This window comes from Pararge aegeria, chromosome 21 (assembly GCF_905163445.1).
Source record: "Pararge aegeria chromosome 21, ilParAegt1.1, whole genome shotgun sequence".
Classification (NCBI taxonomy): domain Eukaryota; kingdom Metazoa; phylum Arthropoda; class Insecta; order Lepidoptera; family Nymphalidae; genus Pararge; species Pararge aegeria.
The window spans coordinates 12,568,836-12,587,945 of NC_053200.1; the positions used below are offsets into that span (position 1 = coordinate 12,568,836).

At 35.0% G+C, this 19,110-nt stretch overlaps 2 protein-coding genes across 3 annotated transcripts in view; one reads left to right on the top strand and one right to left on the bottom strand.

Annotated features, from left to right (window-relative positions):
- LOC120633124 (gonadotropin-releasing hormone receptor) overlaps positions 1 to 3,490 on the top strand; it is a 74,263-nt gene extending 70,773 nt beyond the window's left edge. Inside the window, exons 6-8 of one of the 2 annotated variants that reach the window (XM_039903237.1) lie at positions 233 to 356; positions 1,383 to 1,527; positions 1,959 to 2,156. In XM_039903237.1, coding sequence (XP_039759171.1) covers positions 233 to 356; positions 1,383 to 1,527; positions 1,959 to 2,156 — 467 coding nt within the window. Of the gene's footprint in view, positions 1 to 232; positions 357 to 1,382; positions 1,528 to 1,958 lie in introns of both variants that reach the window. The other variant, XM_039903238.1, reaches the window with a different exon arrangement.
- A 636-nt stretch (positions 3,491 to 4,126) lies between these two features.
- Positions 4,127 to 19,110, bottom strand: part of LOC120633226 (excitatory amino acid transporter 3) — a 37,097-nt gene continuing 22,113 nt past the window's right edge. The window contains exons 4-9 of the mRNA XM_039903380.1: positions 11,871 to 11,962; positions 11,143 to 11,326; positions 10,154 to 10,387; positions 8,382 to 8,573; positions 6,967 to 7,101; positions 4,127 to 6,165 (exon numbers count right to left, since the gene is read on the bottom strand). Coding sequence (XP_039759314.1) covers positions 6,003 to 6,165; positions 6,967 to 7,101; positions 8,382 to 8,573; positions 10,154 to 10,387; positions 11,143 to 11,326; positions 11,871 to 11,962 — 1,000 coding nt within the window. The 3' untranslated portion in view covers positions 4,127 to 6,002. The remainder of the gene's footprint in view (positions 6,166 to 6,966; positions 7,102 to 8,381; positions 8,574 to 10,153; positions 10,388 to 11,142; positions 11,327 to 11,870; positions 11,963 to 19,110) is intronic.

The following is a 19,110-nucleotide window of genomic DNA, read 5'->3' on the forward strand; positions in this document are numbered from 1 at the left end:
AGTCCAAGGCGGTGGGTTCGATTCCCACAACTGGAAAATGTTTTTGTGATGAATATGAATGTTTTTCAGTGTCTGGGTGTTTATCTGTATATTATAAGTAAGTAGTTCTAACAAAAACTAAAATAACACGCTTTTATAAATAAACTAAACTAAGAGGTAATTAGTTTTTTATACCAAGCGTGTTTTATTTTAACTATCAATTTATTTGAAATGCAACTATCCTTGTTCACAGATAAGATGCGTCGCAGCGGAGTGGGCATCCTGGGCAGAGCTAGAGCTAGAACGCTCAAGATGACAATCACCATTGTACTAGTCTTCTTCGCTTGTTGGTCGCCGTACTACTTGTACTGCATATGGTTAGTATCTTAATATACCATGCTGCCCTGGTAGGTAATAAAAAACTTACTTCGCTTATTACAATGTGTTGACGGCCGATTGGCGCAGTTTACAGCGACCCTGCTTTCTGAGCCCAGGCCGTGGGTTCGATTCCCACTACTGGACAACATTTGTGTGATGAGCATTAATGTTTTTCAGTATCGGGTGTTTATATGTATATTCTAATGATTTATGTATAATATTCATAATATTCATCAGTCATCTCAGTACCCATAACACAAGCTACGCTTACTTTCGGGCTACAGAATGGCGATGTGTGTATTGTCGTATTATATTTATTTGAAAAAAAAAAAAATTTTAGATTCGAGAATAAGTGCCAATTTCACCTTCTGTAGCCTTAGACATTGGCATACCATCAGGACATCTTAGTCCGTCAATTATTCCTATAAAAAAAAAGTGGATGGGTACTTAATTGGCAATTACTTTTGACAAACTCCCTGACTCAGCGGGTTTAATCCCCAGCGTGAATTAATTGGAAAGTTAAAATTTCTGAATTTTTCTTAACGACTAATACGCGCCGCCAAGCAGATTACCGTTATGGTTTACGAATTCAATATAACTGCCATACCTCTAAAGGTCAACCCCATCTTTGACTGCATTATTACTTAGCACCAAGTGAGATTGCAGTTATGGGTCTTTGAGTAACTTTGAGTGGAATAAATAAATATGTAGGTATATGTGAAACCAAAATCTTAGAAACTCTTACTCAACTCAAGTTTTTTTAAATATTAATGACCCCACTGACCCGGTAATCGAATCCAGGACCTTGTGATCCATTGTCGAACATGCTAACGACGTACCTACGTTCTATAATCGTAAGTACCTGTTATTGAAGTACCAGTATATATTTAGTCTATATATTACCTAGGTACCTGTTATGAACGATACTGTGCGTGAAAACGTTAAAGCGTGATCACAGAGTATCGTTACTTATAACAGGTATTTCTTTTATATAGATCTTTACTTAATAGAATTGTTTGCAACAGGTACTGGATTGACAAAGATTCACTGACGAAGCAAGACCCAGCGTTACAGAAGGCGATATGGCTCTTCTCGTGTACGAACTCTTGCGCAAATCCCATCGTCTATGGTGTTTTCAACAGAAACCGCTGGACGTGGCGTACAGGAAATGTAAGCATTAATTCTGTTTTAATGAAGAGTTACAATTTGAGTTGTCTGTGTATTCTGTATGTACGTTTACGTTTATGACAAAACAAAATGTTTGAATTGTGGTTAAAGCATCGGCCTTCATTTCGGGAGATTTTAATTCGACCCCTGGCCCCTGTAACTTTTCGGAGCTATGTGCATTTTTAATTTCAGCTCTTGCTTTTACGGTTAGAAATCATGCGTGCCTGAAGCTTCTATATAACGTTTTTAAAAGTATGTGAAGTCGGCCAATCAGCACGTTAAAAGCGTGGTCAGCCTTGACCCTACTATTTCAGAACTAAAAGGGGCAAGGCCCTAGGCCGAGGAGATCTGTGCCCTGTAGTGGGCCGGTAATGGGTTGATTACGATGATGATCTTTAAAATAATTGAAATTAAAAAAAAAAATCCTCTTACAGAACGCACGGTGTAGAAACGACTGGAGAAGGGGTTCCAGGTTCCCACACGGAGACTCCATGGAGATATCAGCTGCGACTTTAGCTCGTGCGAAAAACTCACTTCACGATCGGAATAGCAGAAGAGATTCTGCTTTCATTCATAACGGTTCACAAAAACATATTTTAAATAATAACAATAACGTACATGGGATTGTTTAAGTGAGTCTTCATGAGACTCTTTATATTAGTCTGTAACGAAATATGCAAAAAATATAGTTATTACACCAGTTATAACACTAGTGTGTCAAAAATATCGAAATAGCAACATCACTGAATAAGTAGTACACAACAGGTTAACATTTTATGTTACCGTCTAATCAAAAATATTAAACTGATAAACTGTTATATATGTATGCTACATACCGATAATTTAGGCATTAGTTTGAACTATATGTAAGAGCCAAGATCCATATTTTTTGTTCTTTATTCCGTAATAAAACGATTCAAGTTATTTTATGTAGTTGAACATATAAGGTGTTTAGTTTGAATTGTAATTTCTCGAATTCTCTCCACAAAATGATATTTCAAAGTTCATAATACTATTTCAAAGAGAGCTTTAAAGATCTTTAAACATATCTATACTATAGTATAATGTAGTTATAGGTTTTTGTTTTGTAAATAGTCTTTGATAGTTTCAATTTGTGATACGATACCAAATAATGAGAATTATAGTTAAAGAAAATTGTGGTTAACATTTAATTCAATGGCAAATTATTTCCGTATTTTATAGAAATATTCCAAAACTATAATGTTCATATCTAAAATATGTAAATGTAGATACTCACATCGTAATTTTAAGTGTTTATAGTCAAAATAGCTCGTGGCATTCCTTAATATAAGTTACTTATTTAATTTATCACATTCCTAATAAGATTTTTTCTACTTTTGTAATTGTTTGTCTTTTATAATACACGGTATCATACAATGGCATAAATATAGACATAAGGTGTGAAATCACGTTTGTCAGCAGCTAAATAGTTGAATTAGTTTAGTTAAGACGGTTTCCCTAACGTAAGCATTATCTCATTCATTTATAAGCATCGCGAACTCGTTAGAATCGAAATACGCATTTTAAAAATCTACGATATCAGGCTGCCAAACTTTTTCACCTTCTGATCCGTAGTCGAATTTTCTAACTATTAGACAAATAAGGAAACTGTTATCTGTCAATTTATTTTCTAATATTATATGCAGTTTTTTTATTTTAAATAGTTTCATATACCGTTTCATACAAAAAATATAATACCGTTTCTTTTAAAGTACCAAATACCGTGTTATATACCGTGTATAAACCTTTCTGAGAGAAATGTGCAAATTGCAATTAACTGAGTATCTTTATTTTTCCTATTTTTTTAATGTCTATATCCGCTGGCTGTGAAGTGATAAGAAACTCAGGTAAAATATAGCAACGATGTAAATTTATGTACCACCTTATTTACAAAAGTCTTAGTAAAAAAGCAAGGTAATTTAATTAATAAAGTATAACATTCATATAATGTCTATTTCATTGATACACTTTTCCTTGAAATGTATATAAAACTGCAATATCATTTTCATGAGACAAGTCAAACATAAGAAGGAAATACCGATAAAGAGAAAATCATTGAAAATTCATTACAGTAAGTAAGTATTTATTAAAATAACATTTGAATAATTATCATACTTTGGGGTGAGCTATAATAAAATAATAATCGATATTAAATCTATTAATTATGATTTGTACTCCAAATAAAACAAAGTAATTAGTTTTGACCACAACTTTAAGAAATTGTAACACAAGAATCTAAGAATATGTTGTAAATAAAAAGTGAAAGTGAAAATTTCTTTACAATAAATAATAAGAGTCACAACAATTATCTAAAACTATTTAATTACAATATATCATAATAATACATCATACAATAAAATCTCGACAGAAACAGAACTAAACTCTGTTGTTTATGCTAAGCATTCACCTTAAAACTATTTTTTGGCCATTATTTAAGGTATTTATGAATGGAATAAACAATAATTATTATGATACATATTGACTCTTTCCTTCAAAAAATAACTACTAAGAATTTCAAGTATTTTATAAAAATTTTCGAATCGTTCATAACGGTTCATAACATATTTATAAAAAAAACCACTCTGTGATGATTGAATTTATAATAAATAAATAAATAATAAACTTATTGGAATGCAATGGCAATCTGTCTGTTCACTAAAAGACTATTTAACATACACTTATATTATGGCACATTTATTTATGGCGGGACCATCACTAACGTTAACAATGACACTAGCCAACGCACGTTCACAGATTAACGCTTTAATATTTTTGTAACAACTTCGTTTGGCTAATAAAACAACTACTGGATATGCAGTGTCTTAAAGATCTAACCAAATATCGCACAGTAGCTTTCTCACAAGAAATTACCGAATATAAATTACCAACACATTCATACAGTTATAATGTCATAGCTAGTATATTATTATTCACAGGCGATTTGAGTTTGACAATCTTTACAGCTCATATAAAATGGCTGTAATGTGTTTGTCAGTTAAACGTCAATTATACACTATGCACATTACACATTAACAATAGTGAGGCCCTTTTATTATAACAAGTATAACATGTACTAGAATAACAGTGAACTACACACAATACACAGTTGTAGAGAATCGCATATCGCAATACATTCATACAAAAATAGCTGATTGGTTTCTTTGTCCGTTTTTGTATAAGTTCCAAATTGATATAATATTCTTATACGGTTCTTAGAATATAGATTTGTAAGAACTCATTTATATCTACATTTTTACTGGTTTAGATTTCTTTTATATTTACGAGACAAAAAAGTGTCTGTGGTCCAAATAAGTTACGTATATTGTTTTTTTTATCAGACGGTGAAATTTCTGCTCGATGGTCTTAAAACTTGTAATATCTCAAAAATATTCAATGGCAATCGAATAAATGCTTTTGAGATATCAGTTATTAGGGTTTCGTACCTGAGGGTTGCAAATGTGTCCCTGTAAATCAGCCTCGGCTGTCTGTGTTTGTCCGTCCGTTACTTTTATTATGTATATGTCACGAACGACAAGAGCTGGAGAGTTATTTTTTTTTATGAATTTGTATTTCCATTGCTGATCTACAGCAAGTAACAAAAATAAATATAAAGTTACAAATAAAACAACCAAGATACGTGTTTCTGTGTTTTTAGCTCGATCTGAATACTGTAAATACTATGTAGTGTTGCCTCTTAGTACGAAACCCTTTGTGTGGTTGGCCAACTCACCTTTAGCCGGTTTTTAAGTACGATGTTACGTACGTGGATAAAAGAATGAGTTACATTATTATTTTTATAATACAAATGGCACATTACGAACACTCTGACACTAAACTTTTAAACTATTATATCGGTACAAACATATCAGTTTATCTAAATGAATATGACCAAATACTTAAAATACTTACTCTTATTAACTCTCATCTACATACATCTTGAAATTAACTTTTATGTTTATTTTGATATGGTAATACGCATTAAATACTGTTCAGTTTAATTATATATTTAAATAATTAAATTAAAAAAAACAACAAACTATTATGTTAATTGAATAATTTATAGATTAACAAACACCATCATAACCCAAACAATGGGCCTACTATCAATAAAGAATTTTTAATATGGAATATACGTTCACATAGAGCGAAATAATCCAAACCGAAAAAATATTATTTATCAATTTAAATGAAGGTAAATATTTAAAAACAATCGTGCTTAACTCTAGAAAAAGATAAAGCTGCTAATCTTATTGCCCTTAAAGCAGTTTTGTTTGCGAATTAAGTATAATAAGTCGATAGTAAGCCCTCAGTAACTAAGAAAGGATCCAACAAAAACAACGCAATAAATTAATCACAACAAAATTTTATCTATAATAGTCATGACACGGAGTAACGTTATTGAACACCGAGCGTAACCGTTACATATAACCGGTATCGAATAACCGTCATAAATTCGTTCAACGCTCGCCCTTCTCTAATTCGGTGAGTTCGTGAGTAGTTGCGTTTTCCCGGTCGTTTTGTAGGGCGCGCGACTTTTCTATGTCCCCTTGGGATAGTGATGCCACAATTATGGCTCCCAGCGCGTCACAGACCACGTTGATGGTGGTGCGGAATCGATCACTGCAATAAAATGCAATAAAATTACACGAATCCATACTAATATCACAGTATAAAGAAGACATCGTCGTATAGTTCACAGAGGCTAAGTACAAATGTACGGACCCAGGCCAGTAAGGGTCCTATTTTCTCCCCGCACTTTATATCGAATTGCTCTTTCTAGAGTCGTACACCATGTCCATGTTGGTGTTTGGTGAATCCTATCTGATAAGCACCAATGTCGCCAAAACACGTCGGAGAACCTCCTTACCGATAACTGGCTAAAAATTGCCCCGTTTGATATCTGTGACAGTCACTAGCCGTGGCTAATGTTTGTATTCTCATTGTCATAGTTACGCTCATGTTTATATACTATTTGTTAAGTGTATATTTTTTTGTTTAAAGATATTGTTTGTGTTTCTTGGGGGAGGATATAGTATACATTCTGTCTTTCTTGTCGTAGCCATAAGTAGCGCGCGGTTTTATCCCCAGGAGGGGCAGCTTAGGAATTTATAACTTCAGATTTTCTTCTGGGGGCTTTAAGCTGTGGCTAGATACTACAATACCAACAAAGACGTGCCGCTAAGAGATTTAGGGCTGTCGCGTAAAAACCGATCAAGGCTCAGAACTGCTAGCTGCTAAAAAGTTAGCCCACAAGCATCTTAGAATGAATCATCACTTATCTACTATCAATGAGATTGCAATTAAGCGCTCAATTGTAGTGGAATTTAAAAAAAAACATTTCTGACAGCTTGTTATGTTGTCGAAATGAAAGGAAACTAAGAACTACCGGTGGAAGTTTAACTATGATGTAAGTATACTCACAGCAACCAGTCGACCGCAAGGATGATGGAGACGTCCTCGGCGGGCAGGTTGACGGTGTCCAGCACCATCACCATGGTTACCAAGCCAGCCTGTGGGATTCCCGCTGCGCCTATACTGGCTGCAGTCGCCGTCACGCTGTGGATCAGGGTTGGTACATCATCATCATCAGCATCCCACTCCAGGGCACGCGTCTCTTTCAGGATAAGTTATGAGAAGGGTTAAGGCACCACGCTAAACCACGCTAGCGAAGTGCGGTTTGGTACTCCACACGCATTCGAAAACTTTATGGACAAATCTCAGGCATGACGGTATTTTCTTTCACTGCTGAAGCAAGTGATATTTGATTGCTGAAGAACGTACACAACTCTAAAAAGGTTGTGTGCGGTAATCGAATTCGGTCACCTTAAAAGGTAAGCCGAAGTATGAACCACAAGGCTGTAACCTATTTACAGCATGCACCACCGCAGGGCACGTGAGGTCGTGAGAAAATGATTTTCTATACCATAGACAGTCATTTTCGTAGCATAGATAATCGTTAACATAGTTTATAGAAAGAAATAACTAGACAGTTAACTTAGTCAGTTTTCTTTCCACAGGCTCTATAGAATGACTACTGACTATATCGTTATTTCTTTTCATAAGCTTTCGTAGTAGGTGACCTCTACATCTGTTCCATAGAATATTAGCTAACTGTTCCCTGCGATTTCTCCCGCGTTAACTATGTATCTGGGAGTCGTATGTTATGTTAAAGGATTATAGACTCTCATAGAACTCTCCTCCGTGCGTATTTTTATTTTAACACTATCTTCTACGCTAATTTTACTACAATACTTTATGTTTGTATTTTAAAAATTTGTACCACCAGCAGTCTTTTCTCCTCTTCTTTTTTTTCCTGATTCAAAGGTTGCCTGGCAGAGATCGCTATTAAGCGATAAGGTCGCCTCTTGTATTCTACTTCTTTCTTTATGTTTCTGTTTTTAATGTTTTGGTATACAAATAAAGAGTTTAATAATACTGCCAAATAACGTGATGTAAAGGGACCGTACCCTTTATGTACATAAGATGGTCTTGTAAACTATTTATTAGTTAGGACTTTAGGAGTAGAATATATTATGCCTAATTATGACGATTGAAAGTCACCTTTTATTTTATTACTGTATTTAACATTTTATTTGTTTTTGTGACCTATTTATAATATATAGGTTTGTATGGTTTTAGATTGATTAAGATCTGTATTTATAAATACAGTATCTGTATAAATATGTACCATATTTTTCCAAACAAAATTTGATTGACTGATTGATTGATTGATATGATCGCTTCATAAGTGCCTGTGATAGGTAGAAAAGAATAGAATAGAAAAACTTTATTGCAACAGAACACAATAGGAAAACACATACAACTTATTTACTTACCTGACAGCAACAATCTTGCCAAAGGACATATCAACCCTCCTCAATTGAGCAATAAAGATGGCCGCCACAGCTTCATACAACGCTGTTCCATCCATGTTGATGGTAGCTCCGATGGGGATCACGAATCGGGTGATACGAGGGTCCAGACCCATTTCGTCGCAGCATCCGATTGTTATAGGCATTGTCGCAGAACTGTAAAGATGAAAGATTGATCCGAGTAAATGATTTACATCATGTTTCTGTCTGGTGGGAGCTAAATGGATGCTAGTTACCATTTACAACTTACCATCCAATTAAAAAAGTTTTGACAATTATGTGACGCTATTTCGCATTTTAGTTTTTTCAAAAAAAAATTTTTGACAGTTTGAAAACTGTTGTCGAAGTCTGCGGGCTCATTCCGGAGTTTAAATTGATTAAATTGTACAAAAATCTCAAATTTTAATGTTGAGTGAAACTTGGTTGTCCTATAGTGAGATAACTAGATAAAGCGTTATAATAAAACTTTCAATGTATTAAATACCTTTTCGCGTAGAATTAGGCGGAAGATAAAATTTTTAAAAAATCTTTATCTGGTTACATACATTTTCTTTATACAAAATCATACTTTAAATTATAAGTAATACAAACTAAAATTAATATTTACAATAAATATAGGCCATGGCCCTTTGAATTGCTAGACTTAGCTAAATAAGCGCCAGCTCTTGGGTCACCAGACGTCAAGAACAACTTTTGGGACACGATATTAATTTTTTTTTTTCTCCTTATTACGCGAAAGAAGTATAACTTCTAATGCATGTACATAAGTAACACCCGTTTTTGTTTAAAATGTATTCCTTCCTTCTTTCCTCCGACATGGTCGGAGACGGTTCTATATCAGTACTTACCACTAGCTCTCGAATTCGGATGGGTATTTAGAGATATTGGTTTATTATAACTGTTTTAAACGCTCGAAATGAATAATCAGTCAGTCAGATGGCAGATTGAATAGAAGCGCTATCCTACTCTTCCCTATAGACATATGGATAGCACTGCTTAATATAATCTGCTATCTGACGATTATGGATTGGATAAGATCTCACCAGTGGAAGACAAAGAATTTCAACCTCTCGTTATAAATAGATCCACCTTATCCATTAATAAATTAAATCTTTTTTCCGTATCAATTCCGTAGAAATAACATCCATTCACAAAATAACATCCAACACTCGTTAGTATTATGACTCTCTTAAAGAAACTGTTGTGAGCCCTGAAATTCATTGGTACCAATTCCTTAACCTCTGAAAACTTTTACACTTATTAAAGCAAGGATTTTGTATTTAAATACACCGTCACTAACTATTCCCAAATCTCCCGCCTTAAATGATTTATTCTTTATTTTTTTTAATTGCGTCCGCTGCACGATTATATACTTACTTTACAGGTTTATTAAAATTTTTTGGTCAAATTTGCATTATTCCTATTTCCTCGATCTCTCCAAACTGTCCGATAGATATTCTTATATTAAAGTATCTTATTTCTTTAAACGAGCAATACTTGTTTGTATATTGGAATCTCGGAATCGGCTCCAACAATTTTCATGAAATTTAGTATACAGGGGGTTTCGGCGGCGATTAATCGATCTAGCTCGGCTTCATTTTTAGAAAATGTCATTTTATTTGTATTTTCCGGTAATAACCGATTTGGTGTAATGACGTTGCACGGGTCAGCTAGTTAAAGTATTAAACGAGCATCAGCAACTACTGTTTTTACATTATAATCGTCAAGCAACTCACCTGGACGCAGTACCAAAAGCTGTGGCCATAACTTGCCCCATCTTGGCAATGTATCTGCACGGAAGTTTCTTGGTGGCTAGAATGAACAGCACGCTCAATGTGCCGAAGCCGTGAAGGAAGAGACCAAGTAGCACCGTCATGAAGTACAGCCCAAGTCGACCGACCAACTCCGCAAATGATTCTATCTCCATAATCTTAGCTGTGACTAAGAAGAAAACTCCCAGTGGCGATAGCCTGCAAGAGAAAGCATTTTTTGTATTTAGGAAAAACATATTAATACTACTACACACTACTTACATCTTCAGCCGTAATCCGTTAAAATTTTTACAAAAGAAATATATATACTACTACATATACACATCGCCATCTAACCCCCAAAATAAGCGTAGCTTGTGTTATGGATACTAAGATGACTGATGATCATTTTTGTGAATAATATACATAAATACTTATAATGTATAGATAAACACCGAGACTGAAAAACATTTATTGTTTATCGCACAAACATTTTCCAGTTGCGGGAATCGACCCACAGTCTCAGAAAGCAGGAGCACTGCCCACTGCGCCAATTTACCGTCCATAATAGGTAGAACTGAAGGTAAGTGTTAAACTTCTGCATCTGCGGCGACTGTCCTGGGCATCAGTTACAAACAAACAAAACGACAACCTTGGATTTTCAATATTACTTACTGCAGCTTTGTTCAGAATAATAAAAACATATATAGCCGAGTATCTCCATTTTACTCAGAAATAGTGTTGATAATCATAGGTTATAATTATCATTGCATGTTGATATTGGAAAAGAGCAGCTGCTTTGTTTCTTGCCGGCTTCTCGGTTCACTTTACGTACCGAACCGTTGGAAGAGTCAGTACAAACAGACAGATTTACGTTTCAAAAGTGAAATAAATAAATTTCTAATTTTGAATTTGTACGTACTTTCTCAAAACTCTATCACATATACGGTTTCTGTAGCCAAAAATGATCTTACCAAATCACCCATCCCGTGATGATCATCATCGCTTCGGAGAGTGAGTGGAAGAAGTTCTGCAGCGGTTTACTCTTGTCTCCCATCTTGCCGAGAGTGATGCCGAGGACCACGCTAAAACAAACCAACCCCAACACATTGCTGCCGCTCTGGTAATCGCCTTCAATTTTGTATGTCTCCAGATGTCCTGAAATTATGATAAAACACTTTAGCGCCAAAAACTTAGGCATGTGGACCTTTTTTTTTAAGAACTTTTGAAGCGGAACAATTTTGCCGTATATGATTTTATCGAAACTTTAACCGTTAAAAGCGGAAGCTCTCAGAAGGAAAAAAAGAACCCTTATTCAAAAACATTCTTCATATTGGTCATAGCCGGATGATATAATATATTGCCTTCTCGACAAATGGGCTATCCAAAACTGAAAGAATTTTTCAAATCGGACCTACTGGTCCTTAGATCATTGCGTTTAAAACTCTTCTGCTTTATATATTAGAATAAGATTGCTGTCCCACAAGGCACGGATCTCCTCGCATAATGAAAAGGGTTTGGGCCGTAGTCCACCACGTTGGCCATATGCGGATTAGTAGACTTCACACGCCTTTGAGAGAATTATGCAAAACTCTCAGACATGCAGGTTTCCTCACGATGTTTACCTTCACCGTTTAATCAAGTTACATATAATTGCTTAAATAAAAAGGCGCATAACTCCAATTAAGAAAACGTAAATCACCTTTAATACTTCTGCTGTCGTTCGGATCATAGGACAGGCGCGTCCTATACGATGCTATCGTCGCCTGCGCTATATTCTCCGGGAACACGTTCCTGAAAAAAAGAGAATTTCGTTATTAATCGTATATCTATATATATAAAAGGCAAAGGTGACGGATCGGGCTGAAATTTTGCACACAGATAGCTATTACAACTTAGGCATCCACTTAAGAAAGATTTAAAAAAAAATCCAACCCTAAGAGGGTTAAATGGGGGATGAAAGTTTGTATAAAATCCTTCATTTATGAATTTATTTTTCAAGTTACATCCATTGAACTTTAATAATAATAATAAATATTATTAAAGTTCAATGGATTGAACTTTGATTTTAGGTTTTCAATTAAAAATAAGGAAATACGTGTTTCACAAATTTAAAAAATTCCACCCCTAAAGTCATCAAATAGGGATGGAAAATGTATCTAAAAGTTTCTGATTTTTTAAGTAATTTACGTTCATATTTTTCTATTAGCAGCAAGACATTTTTTTAAACCTTTGTAGTTAAAATTTACTATATCAAAAATTTAACTAAACGTGAGCAAAGCTGCGGGTAATAGCTAGTTAATAATATGTTAGCAACCGATCATGTCGAGGCAGTTAAAAGGCTGGATGCGCCAAGTTGTAATTAAGTCTTAAATACTAATTTAATATTTCATTGGTGCTCCTATTGTCCCATTTCCAACCTTGAACAGCACTGAGCGATTCTTCACGAAGATACCGGCGCCCTAGAACGCAGTCCCACAGTTTAACTTGCTTTTGGAAGCACGAGAAAGAATCACCGCCAAATTCTGGTAGATATGGGACTAAGAACTTCTTGACAAAAACACAATATTAGATCTTATAAAGTAAATCCTATTTACTTTAAAAGATCATCATCTTCATCACACATCACAGGCCACTGCCACTTACTTAGTAATTCCAAATTACTAATTCGGGACTCTAGATAGAGGGAAATATTTGTAATAAATAGCCATATATTCATATTTGTGGGTATGTGCCACATCTAAGTCGGAAAGGATGAACAATATGACCACTTAGTGAAATTGTATTGTTTGATTTTTTATTGTATGTCAAAAGTGTGACACAATAGATTGAATGTTTGTTTGACGTTACTTGTGAATGAGGGAATTTATGAAAAGAGCTATCGAATGCTGCTTAGTTGGTTAGACTTATTTGTTAAACTAATATTTTTTGTTGTAAGCTTTTGTAATAGCTCAGACGAGTTTTATCGTTTTGACAGATTTCGTTTCGTCAGATTTCTGTTTCGACAGCAACAAATTTCTCTAGCTTTTTTAAATATTTCAACGCGATAAAGTTATTTATAATTTTTTCAGCGGTAAGATTGTTATTAATCTTAATAGGATCCGCATATATTTATTAAAATTTAGCAAGTTTTGTTACTTAATTATAACTAGCTTAGATGTTAAAACACTCCTCCCTTCTCTTAGGAGAGAGTGTTTTAGAAACAACCACTGATATACCTGTACATAACGATGAATCATATGGTTTAATGCGTCAATAGCTCAATAGAAGTAATACAACAGAAGGACGAATCTCTTAAACGGATTAGGTAGAGGTGCGACCGCGAGGTCACCCGCTTCCGGCGCTCAATTTAAATCGTATGAATTACTTCAACATAAAAGTTTGCCGCTATTTCATATCGCACTTATGATGTTAAATGTGTACTGCGACTCAAAATAATTGTAGTGACTAAATTGTCTCGTAATTGATGCTAATTCGGTCATACATACAAAATGAACGGGTTTTATAACACTGCTGGCATTTTTCAAAGGAAAAATTGTGAAAAGCAAACAAGAGGTGTCCTTGAAATAGCACACTTAATTTTGAGTGAGATCTATAAAACTATTATCAGATATTTGACTTCCATTGTTTTTATTTTATACTTAAAATAACAAATGAAACATATCTGTCTAAGAAATAGAAATGTAAAGATAAATGTAAAGATAGAAATGTAAAAATAAAATCTAGCGAACAAACACATTTATTACGTATCTACTGTTACAAAACGTTTTATATTATTTCTGTTAGTAAAAAGAAATTATTTCCATATTACTAAAAATAAAAGATAAAAGAAAGTAAAAAAATCCCTGATGCGCAACAAAAGCGACGCAGCTTCATCAACCCTGAATGCATTGTTATATTGTACCCGGAGAACGTTGTAAGTATTCCGAGAGTACTTCGACCACAGTCTGTAAAAAGTTGTGCAATAGGCTCTGAACAGTGTGACTTTAATGGTGTTAGAACACCGTGCAAAACTGCGTGCCAGTATATTTTCTCTCACTGACCACACTCCGTTCTCTCTCGATGTCAGAGGTGTAAGCAATTATTTACCGGCCTGTTTTTATACTTAAAAGTTCATTCATAAAAATTCACTACAGGTACATAATAAACCATACAATGCAGTGCCATATCGAAAATTAGCATACAGTAGTCACGATCAAATGACCTATGTCACCTGGCAATCTCTGCGTCGATCCGTCGCGTTGTTTTGCTTTATTGATAACGTGCCCAGGGTTTGCGAAACAGTAGGATGATATAAATAATCTCTATCCCTATCCCTTTCCCTATCCCTATCCCTATCCCTATCCCTATCCCTATCCCTACTTCCCTATCCCTATCCCTATCCCTACTTCCCTATCCCTATCCCTACTAATATTATAAATGTCAATGTAAGTTTGTTTGTTACGCTTTCACGCAAAAACTACTTAACCGAGCCTCATGAAACTTTGTACACATATTCTTGGAAGTGTTAGAAATAATATAGGATACTTTTTATCCCGACATTAAGCTCGGTTCCTTTGGGAGAGTAGTTCCTTTTTTTTTACACCATAACTCCGACAAATTATAACCGATTTAATTAATTATTTTTGTACTATTGAGGTTGTAATATGTGTTTAATTTTTCCCAATGTTTGTGTAGATCTGATAAATGTGGTTGGCGATGGAGGACAGAACATCTCAGCGGACAGCAGCAAATCCCTCATTTAAGGCTTAGCGATACTGAATACTTTAATTCTTTTAAAACTACAACTAAATTGAATGCCACATCAAAAAACAAAATCAAACGCAGACGAAGTCGCGGGCAACAGCTAGTATCTAATAATAATCGTCTATTTCATGCAATATGCAAACCAATTAAATATATATGAGAAATGACAATATGAGACAATATATTGTCAAATTGGGAATATAATACACTGTAAAGATGTAAATAAAATAAAATATATTTAAATGAAAAGTAATTTTAAATGTTATATAATTTTTTTGATTATTATTATTATCAAACGGATACTATCTTCTGTTTCTGTCACGATGCACGGCAAGCTAGTACTTCATTATGGGTAAAGTCTGTATGTTTGTAGTGACACTACCAGCGGTTTTTTATTCTTTTAATTTATGTTTTATCCTTTTTACCTTCGATATTGGATTGACGACTGTTCTAAGTTGATCCTCAGATATGCTACGCTAGTTCGTCAGGACTCTAGTGAAGCAGGCAATAAATTAGAACGCCTAGTTACTTTGTTCGATACTATTAAGGTTCTACCTACCTACATGAAAAGTGCTATCCAATGCACAAACCATTAATTTTCAGAGCCATAAATTTATTAAAGACTAGATTCAAGCCAGTTATTTTCGCAAATTCGAAACAAAACAAAAAGATAGAAGATAGATAAGAAGATGTGTGAATTTTAAGTTACCGTTGTCCGCTAGGAACAGACGCTTTATCGGGCCGCCAGTCTTACAAAGTGCCAAGAATATCACCGAAACCGAAAATCGCAGATATTTTATAATTTTGAACAGGTTACCTGTATCCTCGCATCAACTTTAATGAATGAAATAATGAATAAACTTCAGAGAAAAGTCACAATACTACAATGAATACAAGCGAGCAAGTAAATGTAACTTTGCATTTTGTGGCCCACTAGATTCTAATTTCAGCCCTTTAACCTCGACCTTTCCCCATATTTAAAATATCACGCATGACATGTGGACAGCCCTAGTAATGCAGTATCTAGGGCGCAATATAAATAGCGCGGGCTGATGAAGACTGACGAGTAGGGAACCGACGCTTGCGCCGCTTCTCTTCACAATTGACAATTACTACCAGTGTATACGCCGCGCGAATATTGGCGCCACTATCTGAACCAATTTTTCTTGGGAATCTATCTATAAGTACAAATTGTATCTGAACCTGATCAACTAAGAAGTAATCAATAGAAGAATACGAATTAAAGATGTAGGAGATCGAGCTGCGAAACCGTAGTTCCTGATCGCATATCTCGTTTAAGGTAAACGTTAACCCAAAACCCCCTAAGACCGGAAATCGCGACATTTGTTGAGCGTCCCAGAGTAAGACAGATGTTATTATATGATAGTCGCAGGAAGCCGCTTGACACAAATATAACAAGGCTATAACATAAAAATACAGATAATATAGTAAAACAAGTCAGCACAATGCATACATTTTTTCAGTATTTCGTTAATAGTGCAAAGTTCGTGTTTTAACACGTAGATTTGGAAATGTGATTTGTCACACATTTGTCGTGACGTCCTAAATAGGTTACAATTATGTAAACAAATAGGTATGAACGCTTCATAAGTGCCTGTGATAGGCGTACATGAATAAAGAAATTTTGAATTTGAATATATGGATGATCCCTTAGCGGTGATAGCCTAGTGGTAATAGCTTCGGAAGGACCGCGTTCGATCCCTGCGCCCCGGCACAACAATATCACTTGCTATAACAATAAAGGAAAACAGTGAGAGGAATGCATGCCTAAGAGTTTTCAAAGTCGAGTGAAATCTTAAAATCCGCACTTGGCCATCGTGGTGGACTCGCCCTTGAGAGGACCCGTGCCTCGAGAGGACCCATGCCTCGAGAGGACCCGTGCCTTGAGTGGACCCGTGCCTTGAGAGGACCCGTGCCTTGTGAGGGCCAGTGATGGGTTGATAATCTTTTTTTTTATGTCCAAGATTAGATTAGAAGTAAAATTTATTTTTACGTAAAAACTATGTAGCTACACGTAAGTACTATGCGATATCGTCGTTAGTGCATAGTATAGTATAATTTATTCGAATAAGTGTGAATAATGTGCTAGCGTTCGGAAGCAGCACGTTTATATAAGGCAAAAAATATGTTACGTTTATCTTGCGTAGGTGATAAAGTTAAGTTTTAGTTATTGTATGTTTATTTACTCATTGTATATGTTTACAAAGGTGTGTTAGCCTGAACAACAAAAAATATTTGTTTACGTTAGCAATAAGAACTTATAATATCTATTGTTTGACATTTGTTACATTTAATTGACATAATAAAGATATTTTCAAACCAAAAAACAAAACAATCCTAATAATGTAAGTTATACTGATGTGGCTAAGTACTCGTAAAACTATTACTTGTCCTACCTAAAGAATGCCGCATTCTGATATACCGTGTGCTGACGGCAGATCAGAATGCAGTTGTCACCACCCAGCGTCTTCCCGCGGGTGTCGTACGAATGGTTGTAACAGAGAACGGACCCCTTATCTGCCCAGCGTGGTGATTATGGGCAATCCCTCACGTCCAGAGAAGGAGGGTTCGCCCTTAATAAGGGAGTCCACTAGTAGACTTTTATAGGCTATTGATGATGATTTAAGAATAATTTACGCGACAATCAAGATGTGGAGTTTGTAGAGTCAAGGTTCATAGGTAGATTTATTTGTTGTTTATTGTTATAAATGTGGTATAATCAAGAGCACTTAGAGCAATATACTTTGGACTTGGGACATGGTCCGTGAGCAATGATCCGTAGCGCAAATCGAATATGGGCTACCTAGAGATCTTATATTTTTTACTGTAAAAGCATAATGAAATTTTGAAAGATTTGAAGTTTTCACTTATAAATAAATAAATAAATGTACTACGACAATACACACAACGCCATCTAGCCCCAAAGTAAGCGTAGCTTGTGTTATGGGTACTAAGATGACCGATCAATATTTTTATGAATTATATACATAAATACTTAGAATATGCATATAAACACCCAGACACTGAAAAACATTCATGCTCATCACACAAACATTTTCCAGTAGTGGGAATTGAACCTACGACCTTGGGCTCAGAAAGCAGGGTCGCTGCCAATCGGCCGCCACAATTTACTTGAAAATATTCCCGGGAGTAAAACATTGTTAAGTTGAAAACAAGAAAACCATTTATAATTATTTTACAAGTTAGGAACAAGGCATATTTATTAGGGCCATACTCCTAATTAGTTTCTACGCGTCATCATACAAGAACGCTAAATCGTTCGGTAGCACGTCTTTCTTGAAAAAGGTTTATTTCGCGTGGTAGCTAGCCACGGCAAAAGCCTCCCACCAGACCAGACCAGATAAAATTGAGAAGTTAATAAATTTCCAAATTCCCGATCATCGAAAGAACCCGAGACTGTTCACTCATATGATCACCACTGCACAATGTAGGTTATCAATATATATAGCACCAAATGATGCTCTCAAGCAAGGCTTTATAGCTTAATTTATTAAGCCTTATCATCATTCAGAGGAAAGGGGGCAAAGGCAGTAAATACCTTTTCTCCCCGGATAGCAGAATTAGGTCCATTAAGCCATGCGTACGAGTAAATAAATACGTAAATAACGTGTGAAATTACACACCGGCAATTGTGTCAATTCGTTAGTGGGATATAGAACAATGTTATCTGTCATCTGGACACTTGATATCTTCGGTATGGGATGATTAAGGGTCCAGGGAACAAGCGTTTGAATCGTCGTATCGTCTTTCAGTTTTCACAGAACATTAAGCGATCTTAATGGGTAAGGTAAAGCCTTGATAAAACTATCCTAAAGCTATAGCCGCCTAGCGATTTAATGTAGAATAATGTAACTAGTGGTAACCAAGTGGTCGAAATTAAACCATAATTAACACCGACGTAATATGAAAGTTCGTGATGATTAATATAAATTATAAGTTTTAACATTATTTAGGTTACTTCTTTTATCACAGAGTTCGTTAAAGCTATATCGTTGTTTTATGTCAGTCTACTGAAAAAGAGTACATACGTGTGTGTGTCAAATACGTGGTAGTGTATGTAATGTTTTTTAATTGGTTTAATATTATCTTATCTGGGTTTCGGGGGCGATAAATCGATATAGCTAGGATTCATTTTTAGAAAATGTTGTTTTCCA